The 18,044-nt window shown below is 42.7% G+C and overlaps 1 protein-coding gene across 2 annotated transcripts in view; it reads left to right on the top strand.

Annotated features, from left to right (window-relative positions):
* Positions 1-18,044, top strand: part of WDR11 (WD repeat domain 11) — a 41,974-nt gene that overhangs the window by 6,079 nt on the left and 17,851 nt on the right. The window contains exons 5-13 of one of the 2 annotated variants that reach the window (XM_084766982.1): positions 559-745; positions 2,625-2,790; positions 3,429-3,543; positions 4,432-4,627; positions 4,868-4,968; positions 8,724-8,900; positions 9,775-9,859; positions 15,215-15,321; positions 17,956-18,031. In XM_084766982.1, the coding sequence (XP_084623108.1) occupies positions 559-745; positions 2,625-2,790; positions 3,429-3,543; positions 4,432-4,627; positions 4,868-4,968; positions 8,724-8,900; positions 9,775-9,859; positions 15,215-15,321; positions 17,956-18,031 (1,210 nt within the window). Of the gene's footprint in view, positions 1-558; positions 746-2,624; positions 2,791-3,428; positions 3,544-4,431; positions 4,628-4,864; positions 4,969-8,723; positions 8,901-9,774; positions 9,860-15,214; positions 15,322-17,955; positions 18,032-18,044 lie in introns of both variants that reach the window. The other variant, XM_084766981.1, reaches the window with a different exon arrangement.

Here is an 18,044-nt window from a genome sequence, read left to right as displayed (position 1 = left end):
GTGTGTGTATTTGTATAATGTAAAATTACAATTTTATATGTATATAAAATTAGGTACAGACGTATACAAAGACTACTTTTATCTTAAGTTTCAGGCTCATGTTTGAGAGGAAAAAGATACTTATTAGACTGAGTAGTTCAGACTAGTCATAAAAAATTATTATCATTAACTATTTGAGCCTGGCTGATGGTAATATATAGTTCCTTACATGTGGATTGTGGATTCTGAAAAGTGCTTGGATCTGAAATTATAGGATATAGTGGGAATGAAAGTCTATGCGTAGAATTTTTTTTCTGAAAGAACCAGTATTTGTTCTCTATGCCAGTAATATTGCAATATCTTCTTAATATAAGATGTAATTGAGAAGCTCAGCTTGGAGGCTTCTGATGAACTGCAGAGGACCATCTGTTTCTGAGGGATAGCATTACACTGTGTGAAGAAAACAGCGTTGCCAGCTCATGCTGTTAAAGTTTTGTTATCTTGCTCTTGTGGGTTAGCGTAGAGCTGTGTGCTAAGCTCAGTTACCGTTTGATCAGAGTTCTGTTTCTCTCAATACAGTACTCACGAGCGAGGGCATTGTTTTCATCTCGGACTTCTCTCCATCCAAGCCGCCCTCGGGCCCTGGGAAAAAAGTGTACATCTCTAGCCCACACTCCAGCCCAGCTCATAACAAGCTGGCTACAGCCACGGGAGCCAAGAAGGCCCTCAACAAAGTAAAGATTCTAATCACTCAGGAGAAACCTAGGTGAGTGCAAGGGTAAGACTGCCCGGAACATGCAGCTCTCCGCCATCACTTCTGGAAGCGTTCATTTTGAGCTGCGTTAAGATAGACTTTCTCTTTTGTCTGACCTGTTCTCCTCTACTGATGTTGAATGTATAGTGGTGAAGGCAGGCATTCTTTCTGTCCTTTCCCCTGGAGACCCAGCATTAATGTCCTCATCGTTCTGCTAGTGCTGGACTTCCTCACTCACGCTACAGGTGAAGATTTATCACTTCCTAACTTACCATCTGAAACTGAGATCATCCTAAAGTCATGGTCACTGAACATGAAGGCTGGGGAAGCTGGGCTTTCACTTTGACACACTTGCTCACGTGTGTGCAGTGCCTTCTCCCAGTCCAGAGGAGGTGATCGTGTGTGTGCGCGCGAGTGCCTTCATTGCCCCGGCTGCCTGAGAGCTGGGGCTGAGGAGGTGGCCGAGCACATCTTTACCTTTGTCTAGATTTTCTCCTCCCAGGCTGTGCGTCAGGGTTTTAAAGTAATTAGAGGGTTATCACAGGGCTGACTGTTTTGATCAGCTCTTAGTATAGGGCAAGACATGTCCCAGGCATTCAGAGAGTAGGAGCTGTTACTGTTAAGAAATTGTGCATGAGTAAAATCTTAAGGAATTATTTGTATGCATTACAAATAGATTGCTGGGTTTTGCTAGAATTACAATTTTATACTTTTTGTAGCTTTAGAAGTTTTCTTGGTATTTGTTTTTTAAAAAATCTTTCATATGCTAAGATTATTCTGCTTAGATTGTGAATAATTAATTGAATTATATGTGCTAAAGTATTGTGCTATAAACACATTTTGATTTTGTGGATAAATACTGTTTTTTGTATATTATATCATAGTTTGGCTAAATTTGCTAGTTAATTTATCTTCGCCCTATGCTGAGATGGTTTAAGATTGCTTTTTAAGTGCCTTATTAGAACCTTATATTTTTGTGGATTCCTTGTCACAAGCAAATAATGTACTCATTTAGCAGACTAAATAGTTTAGTCATGCTTGCTTTGTTTCCTATCATGTGGTCCTGAGCACTGGCAAATGCTTCATTGTCCCTTAGGTGAACTGGACTGACCACTTTCACATGCACTGACCCATGTAGTCTCCTCCAGTTGTGGGCATCTGCGCCTTTCCCATTGTACAGAAGAATCTGGGTCCCAGTGTCACTCAGGCTTACACAGCTGGGGTTGGCAGCCAGGGGGTTAATGCAATATGGATTCCTCTCTTTCTAATCTCCCAAATTAGCTGTTATAACCTTTCAAAGCTTTCAGTGTAATTATGTTAGAATAGTGAATGTTTAATGAAAGATGCTGAAATGAATCTTTATACTCTTTAGTAGCTTAAAAAAACAGGTTTCATGTTATACTTGCATAGAAGAAAATGGAAGAGAATAAACTGCTCTATTTTCTTTAAGACCGCATTGAAGTATGGGGACAGAGTAGAGGAGGTGGCTGCCCCAGACCACGTGGATGGCCCAGTGCTCCTGGGTCGTGGTGCTCGTCACCCTGAATGTTTCGTGCTTCAGTCCTAAGTCTGTATTTCAGCAGTCTAGTAATTCTAATTCTAAAGGAAAAGCAAAACTGTCTTGTGAGTGTCAGTACAGCCGCCCTCTCATCATAATCAGAATTCTGTGCTGTTTACTGTGTCTGCCACAGACATTTAGGGACACTGGTGTCCTCCCTGACCATACAACGGTACTGTCAGACTCTGAATTCTGACAGTTAGCAGAGGTCTGAGTTTTGGCTGCTAATCCATTTTCGTCATTTCGGGCAACAGTTGTTCATTCTGACAGTTTTTGTGTGTTTGGGTCTTGATGCTGACATCGATGGCGGTTCGTCTTTTATGTTTTTCTCAGTGCTGAGTTTGTAGCTCTCAATGACTGCCTCCAGTTGGCCTATCTGCCTTCAAAAAGGAACCACATGCTGTTGCTCTACCCTCGGGAGATTTTAATCCTGGACCTTGAAGTGAATCAAACAGTTGGCGTGATTGCAATAGAAAGAACAGGAGTTCCTTTTCTGCAGGTATCTACGCGCACCCGTTGCTTGCCCCACCGTACTATGAGCGCTGTTAGCACACCCATGACCTTGCAGGTGCTGTCTGTCACCTTCTCTCTTCAGCTGAGATAGAATGGTACCATTCAACACTCTTATTTTCTGTGCCTCTGATTGGTCAGGCTTACCTAGAAATTGTCCTAATTGACACTGAAATATTTATTAAACTAGGTAAGAGCCAAGGATGGTGTTGTGTACTTGTGATCTCATCTCTCAGGAGGCTGAGACAGGAGGGTTACCGTGACTTCAAGGCCAGTCTTCACTGCATAATGATTTCCAGACTAGCCAAGACTATCTAGGAAGACTCTGTCTCAAAAATACACACACACACACACACACACACACACACACACACACACACACACACACACACACCCCACATACACACACAACCAAAACAATAATTCAACTTATACAGATGTGAAGGACAAGTTAATTTTATATTTGCAAATGCATATTTTAAATGTTCATTTTGTTAAAGTTTGGAGAATATGTGTATATATGTGTGTGTTCTATTTTGTTCATATTCTTTAAATGTGAGTTTGAGTTTCATGGAACATATTCAATGCTCTGTTGGGTTTTGAAAAGCAGCCTGTCTCTGTTTAAAGGTAATACCCTGTTCTCAGCGCGATGGCCTGTTCTGCCTGCATGAAAATGGTTGCATAACCTTACGTGTCCGGAGGTCTTACAATAGCGTCTTTACTACTTCAAACGATGAGCCAGGTGGGAGCGCATCTCACAGAGATGTTAACGATGTTTTTCTTCAAAATGGTCTTAAAAAGCATCGCATAGAATATTGTCGCCTGGAGAAAGTGTTAGAATGTAATTACATGTGTGACACAGAATACTGCAAACACCTAACGCCTCCTATGTACAGTAGAGAGACAGAGCTTTTTCATTCCTTCTTGATACATACACGGACCAAGTAGATGGAACCTGTTGTAAATATGCCCTCTGCTGTGTTCCTTCAGCCTTGCACTCCTTGACATTTGCTCTGTAATAGCTTTCATTGTAAAATGACAAAGGTTGGTTAGTCTTCTTGGTATCCAGGTGTCAGGGAGCTCACTTGGAGAGCATAGATAATGTTTTTGTGACGTGATGTGCCGCACACAGATGGACGACGTTTCATGAGGCACAGGTGTTTGCAGACTTCCGCGAAGCACAGGCTGCAGTGCACCCTTCACGCATGTTCTTCAAAGCATTCTTTTAAAAATTTAAAGACAGCCGGCTGGGCGCAGTGGCGCACGCCTGTAATCCCAGCACTCAGGGAGGCAGAGGCAGGCGGATCACTGTGAGTTCGAGGCCAGCCTGGTCTACAAAGTGAGTCCAGGACAGCCAAGGCTACACAGAGAAACCCTGTCTCGAAAAACAAACAAACAAACAAATAAAGACAAAGTTGTTGTTTTAGAGATGAAGACTGTGTACAGTCCTTATGTGAATTATCTTTATAATCTGAAGAAATTAGTAATAGTAAAACATGACTCTAGTTTGGGCCGTTTGCACTAGTGACAGAATGCTGTCCTTTTAATTGAGGTTTTAACACTGAAAGAGGTGGTATCTTTTTATTTGCTGTGCTTCCTCACTGGCGTCTGAAAGAAAGTTTCCCTTAAGATCCAGATCCTGTGCAGGAGCTTACTTATGACTTGAGAAGCCAGTGTGATGCAATCAGGGTGACGAAAACTGTCCGTCCCTTCAGTATGGTGTGCTGTCCTGTTAATGAGAATGCAGCTGCCCTCGTAGTGAGCGACGGCAGGGTCATGATATGGGAGCTCAAGTCTGCTGTGTGCAGTCGAAATGTACGCAACAGGTGAGTGAATGTAGTTTGGGCTCATATAAAAAGAGGAGGGCATTTTTTTTTTTTTAAATAAAAACTGTTTTAAAGGACATAGACCCTAGATCACTTGGAGATTATGTTCTGGCAGTTGCTTCACCTGTGTCCAAGATAAATAACTGCTGCTGTAAAGGAAGAAAGCTATGGCCTGGGCTTGATGTTTGAGCACCTGATGTGTAACTGTGTAACCGCCTGACCGCTGTGTCCTTGCACTAGCTCCGGTGTGTCGCCTTTATACTCGCCAGTGTCTTTCTGTGGGATTCCAGTAGGAGTGCTGCAGAGTAAGCTCCCAGACCTTTCCCTGGACAGCATGATTGGTAAGCTTGTCCCACCCCTCCAACTTGCATGGTAGATAGTCTTTTTGAAATGTGAAATTAATAGAGTAACTGACTTGGCAGTTATTATAAAGTCATGGTTAGTATTCAGGAAAAGTCAATGCATTTTGTTTTTGTTTTCCTAAATAAGCCAGTGGAGCCTAAAATATTTAAGCATGACGATATCTGAGGGGGCTGGGTTAGGCTCTGCAGTTGTTGAACTTAGAAAATCGCATCCTTGAGAGGTCCTGATCTAACTGAAGGAGGCCTAAAGACAGGAGAGGGTCACAGGTGCCGGGAATCTGGGCTGAGAGCCCTGCATGGCAGCCCTCCCTCCTCAGGGCCTGCATGACCCACGGCTTGGTGTTAACTGCTTGCCTCTCTCTCCTTTGCCGGCTACTTATAATTCACAATTCAACTCAAGTGTTGTGTCTTGATCTAAGCCTCACTTAGGTGCTTTCTTTATAGCCCCATAGTGCTGTAAGCGTGGCTTCTTTCTCTTTGTTCTAGTAGGTCTTGAGTGCTACAGGGCCAGGACAGAGACTGAGCTCTGTGTCCCCAGGATGGAGCACAGGGCTGTGCTCTGTAGATGTGCGGGGAGACTCACTGAAGGATAAATTAGCTGAGCAACCATAGGAAAAGAAAACTTTTTGATGGTCATTTTCTCTTTTGGAGATTCTTTCATTTTTATTTATTTAATCACTTTACAGCCTGATCCCAGTCCCCTCCTCCTCTCTTCCCAGGCACACCCTCAGCCACCCTTCCCCCCCAGCCCCTCCTTTTCAGAGAACGGGTGGCCCAAGGGGTATCCACCCACCCTGGCACCTCAGGCCACAGCAGGACTAAGTGCATCCTTTCCCACTGAGGCCTGACAGTGCAGTCCAGCTTTGGGAAAGGGATCCAGTGGCAATCAGCAGAGTCAGAGACAGCCCTTACTCTCATTATTAGGGAACCCACATGATAACCAAACTGCACATCTCTTACATACATGCAGGCGTCCAGGTCCAGCACTTGCATGTTCTTTGATTGGTGTTTGGAGATTCTTACTTTCAACAGATACTTACAAATAAATCACCCAGTCATTACATGATTATGGGGCTAGGATATGAAAGGAAGAACAGTGTCAAATGTTATAAAACTTGGAATTGTAGGACTTTATAATATGTCAAGCAATGTTAACATCTAATTCCTTTAAAATTATCAACATGGCTTATAAAGGATTTTCTGCATCGATATTTTTCCATAATGTAAATGAGAAATGATATTATCTAGGAAGCTGTTCCATTGCCAAGTAACAAACTACAGAGAGCATTACCTTACTGATTACAGCAATCAGCTGGCACTTTCTGTGTGCTTAGTACCAAAACTAATGCTGTGCCAGCCAGGCAGTGCATCTTATAGCCCTGCAGCATAGTTAATTATGTGGAGGAATGGGTCCCTATGTGGAGGAATGGGTCCCAGAGAGGTTTACAAATATGCCCTTAACCATGGCAGTAGATGAAAACACCACTTGTAAACCCTGTCTTCCTGGCTCTGGAGAAGGCACTTAACAGCCGTCTCCAGCTCTACCTGTTGCACTGTAGTCTGGGGCAAGACTCTGACCTGGAAGGCCTTAGCTGTGCCGTGGTTTGTCCAGTGTTGGAGTCTTTTGTTCAGTTACACCATCTTTTAGTTCTCCTTATCCTTCCAGACAAATCTCTGTGAGAAGTTTGGACATTGACACGTTTTGCAGGATTAGTTGATCATTAGTAATTTTCAGTTAATTGACTTGTCTATTTTTAGTATAAAATATTAAAGTAAAAAGAATTATGAATGCAAATGAACAAAACTAACCAGAGACTTGAAGCCCATACCAGGTGACTTTTTATGTTTAGGTATCTGGGTGACCCAAATTACAGTATTTTAAACAAAAGATACACACTGTTGCACAGCTCTTCACAGTGGAGTTTATTTAAGTATTAAATAAATAAAATGTTGTCAGTTGAAAATTCTTAATTTAAAGTTTTAATTTGAAACTCATCGTATACTTGGTCATAAGGGAAAGCAGTTCAGTGAGATATGGAGACTGGCTTCTGCTTATTGGGGAAAGGCTGCTGCTCCTTAAGGCCTAAGCTGCCCTCCTGTGTGAACGGCCTCTTACGGGAAAATGTCTGAAATGTGACAGTTCCTAGGAGTCAGCTGGTGTCATGGTACATCTGTCAAACCTCCTTTTTCACAATATTCCACCGGTTGGTCTCAATTGTATGGCAATCCCAAAGGATTGCTTTAACTGGGCAAAATAAATGATTTTTTTCTTATGGCCTCTACAGACTTCTTCTGGCATTACTAAAATAATAGGATAGCTTCAAAGGTTTATACTCACCTATTCTTAGTAATTTAATCTCAGTGTACATACATGTTCTTTATTGTGTACTATTGATAATCCAGTGTTCAATAGTGGTTTACAGGAAGGAAGTCTGTGCGTTGTCCGTTTTTAGTCTTTATTTTATTGTAGTATTGTACTTACATTTTCTTAGATTAGTTTTTTATTGGCCTCATTGTTTACTTTGAGAGGCCGGGCATGGTGGCACATGCCTTTAATGAGTAAACAATGCATATGTAAATAATGCAACTTAATACTTAAATGTCAAGCCTGTAATCCCAGAACTGTCAAACTCGTAATGTCTCAGAGGTGGGTGCAAACAGTCAGTTCAAGGTCACTCAGACTACAGTCTCAAAAAAACAAAACAAAACTTTATATGTTACATATAATCTTTATTAGTGTGTTATTTATTACTTTACCTACTTAAATATAAAGTATTTCATAAGCTGTACATTTTGTACTATGATGATATATTAAGGCTTCTTAATTAGAAACCATGTGCTCGGGGCTGGAGAGATGGCTCAGAGGTTAAGAGCACTGGCTCCCCTTCCACGGGTCAAGAGTTCAATTCCTAGCAACCACATGGTGGCTCACAACCGTCTATAATGAGATCTGGTGCCTTCTTCTGGCCTGCAGTTGTACCTGCAGGCAGAACACTATATTCATAATAGAGAAATAAAAAAAACAAAACAAAAACAAAAAACTCAGAAACTCTTTGGTTTTTGTGCTTACTGGTTTACTGTGTCATTCACAGTCCCTTTAGCCGAAAAGCAGCCCTGCATAAAGGCAGAAAGGTAGCGGTGTCTTGCAGCATCGCACTGTGGACAGTGCTCTAAGCCAGGTGTCCTGCTCTCCTCCCTAAGCACCTTCTCAGAGCCCTTCTCCCAGGATCTGTCTGAAGCAGTATTTCTCAGAAGACACGGGTCCCTGAATTCTGGGTAACATGACTGTGGAGTAATCTATTCTGATTCTATTGAAGTAAACCGTTGAGTGGTTAGTGATGTGACTTAAGAGCCATGCAGCTCTAAAGCTGTTGTGAGCTTGTATGGACCACCAGTGCTTCTGAACCTTCCTTACACTGCGACCCTTTAATACAGCTCCCCATGTTGTGCTGACCCTCAGCTCTGACATTACTTTCATTGCTTCTTCATTACTGTAATTTTGCTACTGTTTTAAACCATACTGTAAATATCTGTGTTTTCCAGTGGTCTAAGGTGATCCCTGTGAAACGGATGCTCGACTCCCCTAACAGGGTCCCAGCCAACAGGTTGAGAAGTGCTGCCCTAGAGAGATACCTCACACCTATACCTTTGTTTCTAGATCTGGTGGACATATTTAGGTTTTTAAGGACACCATACTCTATAATCAATCATTTATATTTTTCATTATGTATCAGGGCAGAGTGCCATTGCCGGGGAAGAACACCCCAAGGGCTCCATTCTGCAGGAAGTACACCTCAAATTCCTGCTGACAGGCCTGCTCTCAGGACTCCCTTCCCCTCAGTTTGCCATCCGGATGTGCCCACCACTGACCACAAAAAACATTAAAATGTATCAGCCACTCCTTGCTGTTGGTGAGTACTTGGCCTGTTCTTTTGCTAAACTCATTTTATAAAATACTTAGGTTTCTTAGTTTCTAGAAAAATCCTTCATTCTCTTTGGGGATGCTTTAAAAAAAGACATAGTTTGGGGAAATTATATAAATCACTTCCTTGAAATATACTTCTTATATATATGTTTTTCTATCTTGTTTCCTGTCTCTTTTGAATTGCAGTGAGCCCATGTCCTTGATTATCTCTTTCAAGTCATTTCTGAAATATCAGGGACTGTTTGGGACAGACAGAAGCTTGAGGAGCAGCAGTAGCTATGTGCTGTTGCTGAGTGCAGTGGCGCAGAAGAGCTGGCTGAGCTAACACCAGCAGCCGAGTGCTGTGCTCCATGCTCTGTGCACGTTTCTCATCCAGTCTCTAAACTTAGATTTGGTGTTGGGTGTTAGTGTTGGGTAAGCGGCTCCCCCAAGGCCTGAGCCAAAGCTTCTTTACCTTCAGAAATCACATGTAATCACATCATAATTTATTGTCTTGTCATGACCTGTTTAAAAGGAGATAAAACATAATGGAATACTCTGGTTAATGAGCTCACGTTAGTTGCTTTTATAATAAACAGTCTGAGTCTCAAAAATATCAACTTTCACATGTAGAAAAGTTGAAATTTTATGTATATTGATTTATATCTTAACGTTTTATGTCCCTGAGGTTAGGTAAGACTTCAGAGTGTGTGAGATTAGCCCCATTTGATAAGGAAGGTAACAGATTTTCCTTCCTTATTCTCTTTGTTTTTTAAGTATATAATTTGGATTCTCTTGTAGATGATAAATTTAACAAAAGACTTTTGCTGAAATTGGCACTCGTACTAAATTAGCACTCGTCTCTGTCATCATTTTGAAAGGTACAAGTAACGGTTCCGTCCTGGTGTACCATCTCACCAGTGGCCTGCTGCACAAGGAGCTGAGTGTTCACTCGTGTGAAGTCAAGTGAGTACATGGCTGTGATACTGAGGTTACAAACATCTGATCTCAGAACACTCTCTGCATCAAGTCTCTGAGGCTTTTCTGCAGTGGTGTGTGCAGTGCTGTGTGCAGTGGTGACGTTGCTTGCGTTTGAGTGACTAACGTATATCTAGCTAATGGTTTGTTAGGAATGGGCACTCTTTGCCTGCTTTGTACGGGACAGAATGTTTGTGAATTTCTCCTAATTCCAGCTGCTTTTCTCGCTGGAAATCACTACATTGCCAGGCTTATATAGTTTATTTCTCAATTTAATTAAGATCAGTTAGGACTACTCAGGGTAAATTTGAATAAAATCATTTTTAATTTAATCACCAGGAAGGACACAAACTGAGAAGCGTTTATTTTATTTTGAGATGCAGTCTGTATCTAAGTGTAGTGTGTGTGGAGGCTTCTGAGAGAAGGCTAAATTAGGAGCCAACAGCCTCCTGCATTTGTTTTAGGGTGCTGCTGGACACATGCTCCTGTGTCTGCTTTAGGGTGCCGCTGGACACGTGCTCCTGTGCCTGCTTTAGGGTGCCGCTGGACACGTGCTCCTGTGCCTGCTTTAGGGTGCCGCTGGACACGTGCTCCTGTGCCTGCTTTAGGGTGCTGCTGGACACGTGCTCCTGTGTCTGCTTTAGGGTGCCGCTGGACACGTGCTCCTGTGCCTGCTTTAGGGTGCCGCTGGACACGTGCTCCCGTGCCTGCTTTAGGGTGCCGCTGGACACGTGCTCCTGTGCCTGCTTTAGGGTACGCTGGACACATGCTCCTGTGTCTGCTTTAGGGTGCCGCTGGACACGTGCTCCTGTGCCTGCTTTAGGGTGCCGCTGGACACGTGCTCCTGTGTCTGCTTTAGGGTGCCGCTGGACACATGCTCCCTAGCTTTATTTTGCTGAATGCAGAGCTGGTGACCTTTTCTGCCCAAGAGTGATACCCTGTAGAAGTTGCATGTACATGTAAAATGCTAGTGCTTTAATGATCTTCTAATGAAAGTGTAAGAAAGGTTCTGTATTTTGTATATTTTATAATTTAGTCTCATGTGTACATCAAAAGCCTTAGTGAATCTAGTGAGCATACTTTAGTATAAATGTTTCTAGGTGGAGCAAGGTTAACCTTTTGAGTATCACAACTGTGATTATAATAGAGATCTCTTTCAAGAGCACTGTCTGTGGTACAGCCCAGGTGGCTATCTTTCACTGTCTCTCCAGTGTCCCTGCAAGTACCTTTACATAAACAGTAATGTCTTCTAGACCTTGAACTTGGGAGTCTGTGGCACTGTACCTGTTTGGCCTCAGGGCCTCACCTGACACTTGTCCTCTGTGTCTTCCCTTTCCCTTCCTTTCCTGTCTACGTTTCCTTTAGCCTGGTCTTTTGTGTATAGTAGTTCCTTTAATGGCTGACACCAACCAATCCGAACCTTGCACTCTTCACTGGCACTTGTTCTAAGAAGATTATGTTCTGTGTCTATATGTTGTGACCCCACCACAACCCTAACGGCTGGGTGCTGTCACCTTTCCGGTGGACAGACAAAGAAACTGAGTAATGCAAAGCCTGGGAGAACAGTGGATGGGACTCACTCTGGCCCCTTGGGCGGTGGAGCCTGAGCCCTATACCTGTGGCTATGGTCGGTGTGGTCTGTGTGCCAGGTCTCCATGGATTGGGATCTGGATGCCAGGAACAGTAAATGTTGACTGAGGCAACACTCATGCTGGGAATGTGACAGGAGCTTCCAGAAGACCAAGCATGTTGTCGTTCGTTTCGGCATCTGAGTAATTTGTCTGTCACAGGGTCAGGGTGTGCATAGAGCCACGTACTTGGACATACCGTCACAGAGTCAGGGTGTGCATAGTGCCACGTACTCGAATATACCGTGGTACTATTTGTGGCTGAGCCATGCTGAGAGTGCTATCTGGACGCTGACTACTCTGAGGGATATGCTGCTCACACAGAGGAGCTCTGTGGATGATCACATGCAGATGCCCCACTTCCCATATGAGCTTCCCGCTCTGCTGGTATTTTGAAGGTAATTCACTTTGTATTCAAAGATGTTACCCAAGAGGATGCTAAAATCCTGCTGGTTTTGTGTTTCAATTAATGCAGTTTAGTATTACAATTAAAACCATTATGAAAATTTCACAGATGTACCATAAAAAGTCTGAACCAATTAGCAATAAACCCATTGTATTCTTGGTTTTTCACATGCAAATTAAGGCTAAATTTTAGATAGTTGTTTTACCTGCACTCGAATGTCTGGCCAGGTACTGTATAATGATGAGAGTCCTGCAGGAGAAGAGACAGGAAATGTGGCATGTCAATGTTTTACAAGGAATGTTTCACAGATACCTATTGGACATTTTCTGTAACATTATAATTGGATGCTTTGGTGCTTATAACCCAGTGGCAGATACAGAAGCTACAAAGTGGAGTGGTTGACTCTACTAGATAATTAGTTTGTATCTTTGTCTAGTGGGTTGAGTTTAAAACGATACTCTGGTACTGTGAAGAACTTAAGAGCAGTAGTTTGTATAGACATAGATTGACTCAGGAGTGCTTTGATTACATTGAATTATTTGTGGAAAGTGAGATGATCTCTCTTGTTTACCTGGAAGTTTGCAGAAGAATCTTAGCATTAAGGTCTTTCAGAATTGTGTGCTCCCAGCCTCCTTCTCCGTCTCTAGATGCCCAGCATGCTCAGCTTGTGAGCCCATAGCCATCCGATGATCAATTCTAAGATTACAGTTGTTCCATGGCTCCAGATCCTACCCAAAAAGATCAGAGAAATCCTAAACCGGAGTGAGCTGCTGTCTTAGTCCTTCACTTCTTCAGTGTAGTTAAGCCTCAACAACAGTGTTCTAATCCCAAGGGCAGTGCGAGGCTCAGCTGGGTCTGACAGGAGTTTTTAATTCTTTTCTTCTGACAGCTAAGCCCTTCCTTATCTAATCCACTTTGAAATCCAGCTTGATTTTACTTTTACTTAAGAAGGTATAAGCTGCCACTGTATTCTGTTCAAAGGCAACATGGCTGCACTGCCAGCTTACAGATAAGCAGCCCCTGCAGGCTCTGCTGCAGCTCCTGGTGAACAGGGGGAAACACGCCCATGAATCTCTGTCACACTGCTGGACAGAAGAGGGATGCTAGACAGATGCCATGGTGCCCCCCTTCAGTGACAGTCTAGGGTCCTGGGAGTGTGGGCCAGCACATATGAGGCCCTGGCTTCAATCCCCAGCAGCACACAGAACTAGCCTGTTGCCTCTGTTGGCCAGGCTTAGGTCAGATGGCACCGTTTCCAGTGCCTGGCCTAGTCCCCAGCAGGTCAGAGTGTCTGTGGCTCACACAGGTCCTGTTGAGCTCTGCACTCTCTATTTTAGAGTAGATAACACAAAATAGACTTGGACGCTGTCCTTTTTCTGCTAGGATGTAAGCTCCAGATGGACAGCAGATATGTCTGTCTCATCCACAGTGCACCATCACATAGCCACTGGCATGTATGGAATACTTAATGGACTCATTTTAAAAGAGAAGTGGGGAGGCAGGTTGCCAGTGCCCGGAGCTACTGACACCACTATACCAAGTGTAATTATGAACTAGTGAGTTGATGTTGCCAGCAGCAGGACTTGGAATCCATAAGCAAACATCTGTTTGACACTACCAGGCCCATGGACAGTAGCTCAAATGCAGTGATTACTTCCTTTCACTCTGGAAAATTACCTGCTGCTGGAAGAAAAGAGAAAGAAAAAGAAAGAGAGAGAGAGAGAGACAGACAGACAGACAGACAAAAGGACTTTCCTAGAGATTGGCCCAGTTGTATGATAATCACTGTGAGTGTGATTATTTGAAGCAGGCCTGAAGAAGGAAACAAGGCTTCGGTTAGTCCCTGAGTGACTGGGCTCACCTTGCGAGTGTGACAGGGGCATGGCCTCCTGTGTACACTCAGTACTGTTTCTGTGTTTCTAATACGACTGGGGTGCAGAGGGGGAGTAAGTACTAGAGTCAGTCCTTCCAGTGTATCTGGAAAAAGGAGAGAGCTTGTGCCAGGAATGGAAATTCCCAAGTGTACTCATTCCAAGCAGCCATTAGTCCCAGTGTTTTGGTGCAGCTTTGTTTGAAATGGTTGTAATCCTAGCTGTCAATGCTATTGCTACTTGCATCAACTGCTGTTTTTAGCCGTCTATGGATTATATTGTCCTTCTGCCAAAAGACAAGTACATGCATACACAGGAACCAATGAAGAAAATGCTTATAGTTAACATAGCAGATATGAGATGCCTATGGTGTCTTAGCCCAGTAATCCCACAGTCTGGAGGCTGAGGCAGGAGAATGACCATGGCTACATATTGCACTTGAGGTCAGCCTGGGATACAGAGCAAGACTGTCTCAAAAAGAAAATAAGTGACAGCAGGGAAGCTTGGATGAGGCAAATGTCGGCTGGTCTTGAAATGTGCAAACAGGAGCTTGTATACATGGGGGATAATTGCACTGCTTGGGAAACAAGCAAAACAGGAAAAAAAGTATCTCATGCAAATCTAGTGGTTGCATTCACTGCTGTAGATCGGAGGTCAACAAACTGTCTTATTTTTGTTGTTGTTGTTGGTTTTTTGTGGGTTTTTTTGTAAAGGATCAATAATGAAGTTTTGAGGCTTAAGAGTCTAGATGCTGAAGCCTCTCACAGCTGCTAGTCTGCCATAGGTGTAACATTAGCTGCAGATGTCTCCTCTGAATACTGGTGAACAACTGTAAATGGGACCGAGCTTTAGACTTTTGTCCTAGCCAGCCTTACTACAGCCTTACTACTTACTACATGGAAGAAAATGTGCCACCCTTGCCTGCCGACCCACATGGACAAGGCATCCCATGCTGGCCTGTGGGGACCCTTGCTGAGCCTGTGCTCCCTCTGCATGGTGGAACATTTGGAGTTTCTGTGTCCTTCTCCAGTGCAGGGCCAAAGGCAGACTCTGCTTCATCAGGGTTTGCTGTAGCTTTGCAGTGGGAATTTTGATGACATCCCTAGTAGGATCTTCTGAGTGTTTCTGTGCTGCCTGTTTTAAGCCATTAGGATCTTGAAAATTGCTCTGTAATGTTTTTCCCTAGCTGGATTTTTGAATCCATTTTAGCAATAGTATGGATTATGATAACTATGTTGTCATTACATTTGGATATAAAATTGTAATTAGACCAAATTTCACATGTGTCAGAATATGCAGTAATATAGGCTAAAAGGGTACGAGTTAACATTTTCAATTACATTATGTAATAAAATGAGGTCTTAGGAAAACCCTTATTTTTCAAATAAACTTTTCAAATGAAAAAAGAATACAAAACTAAAATATGTTTGCTTTCTAGGGGTATTGAATGGACAAGCTTGACCAGTTTCCTCTCTTTTGCTGCTTCAACCCCAAACAACATGGGGCTAGTGAGAAATGAGCTTCAGCTGGTTGATCTCCCGACAGGTCTGTGTGTCACCTTACTGAAATATCGGGGTGGCGTATGTGCTGCTGGAAGGCACAGTTTGCATAAAATGTACCTGGAGCATTTTCTTTCGCAGTGGTGTGTGTTCTTCCATCCTGTTCACTAGGTCTTTCTCTGGGTCTGTAGTAACTGCCTTAGAAAAGTCACAGCATTGTTTGTGTGTGTGTACACACTGTTCATGTAGCACAAGGTAAGTAGAAACCGTTAGTGTGGACCCACAGAGGCATCACAGAAGCTGGTATCCAGTCTTCTTGTGTGTGCTGCGTTTTATGTGTAACAGCATTCCTGTGGAGGTCAGAGGACGACTTGGGGGAGTCAGCTCTTGAGCCATGTTGGCTCCTGGGATTGGACTCAATGTCCTACCCACGGAGCCGTCTCACTGGCCCTCTATCATTGTTAAGCTCTTCTGCAGTTGCAGGTTTAGGTCTCCTGCTTTAAGTTTGGAACATTGAAGGAAGGCTTCAGAAGTTGTATAGGTTAGTGATGATTTTTTAAATGTTCAGATTTTAAACTTTTGATAGCTACAGGCCTGAATTAGGGGAACTTGAATATGTGAAGTCTTTGCAATAGAAAACATTCCAGGGCTGGGGATACAGCTCCATTCACTCAGTGCTTGCCTAGCATGGGGAAGCACTGACTTCCAGCTCCACCACCACATAAACCAGGGCCGAGCCCAGCATTCAGGAGGAGGAAGGCACTCAGCTACATGAGTTCAAGGCCAGCCTAGGACACATGAGCCCTATCTCATAATTTAAAAATAAGGAGAGGGGTTTCTTAATCTCGGAGATAGCTCAGTAGGTAACCCAAATAGAGAGGTAGAGAGCTGACCCCTACAAGTATTTTCTGACATTTGTGTGTGCACACTCACAAATCTACACACTCAATAAATAACTAAATGTAATAAGTAGAAAAGAAAACATTCAGGTAAAGAAACTCATTCAGGATTACTTACAATGTGGAACCCATTGAATTTCATGAAGAACTTTAAACTGTAATAGCACATGGACTTTAAACATGGTGGTTTCAAATAAGTGAGTTCCTTCAAAATAATACAGTAACTGGGCATTGTGGCCACAGCTACATGGTGAGACCCTGTCTCAAAAAAACCAAACAAACAAGGAAATGGTAAAAATCAGTATATACAGATGATTTGACGTAATAATGATATGTAGGTTTAACAAGTATTTGGTTGTTTTTCTGTATAGAGTTGGTATTAACATAAAGAGTCAGTTGTGCCCGTACTCCAGTGTTACTGTAATATCAGGAAGTGACCTTCTCTGGGGACCTACATACTACCTCTGACTTCCTCTCATATCCAGAGTTTGAGCAATACTATTATTAGTCATTCATGGTTTTTAAAATCCCATTTGTTTTCTTCAACAGAACTGTTGTTTAGAGTCTTCGTTGTATATATAGAGTCTTGTCTGTAATAACCAGCAGTTGCTGATTTCCTGAAAGTGTGAGCACTCAGAGTGTAGGTTGCTGTAGCTGGATGCTGGAGAGCAGCGCTTCTCAGCCTTCCTGATGCTGCGACCCTTTAATAAGTCCCTCGTGCTGCGCTGACCCAGCCATTCAGTTACCTTCATTGCTACTTCACAACTGTTAGGAATCGTGATGTGTTTTCCGGTGGTCGTAGGCGATCCCTGTGGAAGGCTTGTTTAACACCCACCTCCCAAGGAGTCACAGCCTACAGGTTGAGAACCACTGCTCTGGAGGTTAGTAGAAAAGCAGATTCTAGAAAGGCCCATTTTTGGAGCATAGATTGCACTGGCTGCTTGCAGGATCAGTGGTGTATAGGTGTGTTCAGTTGTTTTTCAATTGTTATGCTCTCTTTTTAATTCAATGTAAATAAAAATCTCACAAGAAGATATTAAAATATACTTCAGATGAAAGGTAGAATTTATGTTTTTATGAAAACTGTTGTCTTTTTTGGCACTTAACTAATACAGCATATAGCTATGACTTCCAAATTTCCCTTAGAAAGGATTTTGGTAGGAATGTGCTCACCTATTCATTTAATATTTTGCACATAGGATAAGAAAAAAAATGTAATTTTGGGTTTTCAAGATAAGGTTTCTCTTTGTAGCCTTGGCTGTCCTAGACTTGCTTTGTAGACCTGGCTGGGCTTGAAGTCACTGAGACTTGCTTGCCTCTGCCTCCCCAGTGCTGGGATCACAGGTGTGCACCACTGCAGCTGGCTAAGAAATCTTAAATATTTATTTCAAAAGGATTTTTTTCCTCCCAACTAATCAGTATTTGAAAACATGGGTGTATCTTCTATGACTTCAAAAGCACAGTGAATCACTACCAGGCCACAGGTGCCTTGAAGTTTTAGATAGCCGTATATCTAAGGTTCTAAAATTGAATTATAGAATTTAAGAAACTATATAACATTAAAATACCTTTTTATAAAATAAGTGTTCGAATTTAAGTAATATATTTTGATTTCCTTTTCATATTTCAAGAACTTTTTAAATGTAATTATTAGAACTGGCTTTGAAGCAAAGGACTGAAGGAACAGGAGGCAGAGGGCGTGGCTGGCCAGATGACGTGGGCAGGGCTTCCTGTTCTTTCCTGTGGTGCAGACTGCTCACCTTCTCGGTTTTCAATTAAAGGGAGGAACACTGCTTTTCGTGGTGACAGGGGCAATGATGAATCACCCATTGAAATGATCAAAGTGTCTCACTTAAAGTAAGTATCAACC

Source organism: Acomys minous (genome assembly GCF_964271855.1).
Source record: "Acomys minous genome assembly, chromosome: 2".
NCBI lineage: Eukaryota > Metazoa > Chordata > Mammalia > Rodentia > Muridae > Acomys > Acomys minous.
The sequence above is the reverse complement of the archived record's forward strand: the minus strand, read 5'-3'. Positions and strand labels throughout refer to the sequence as shown.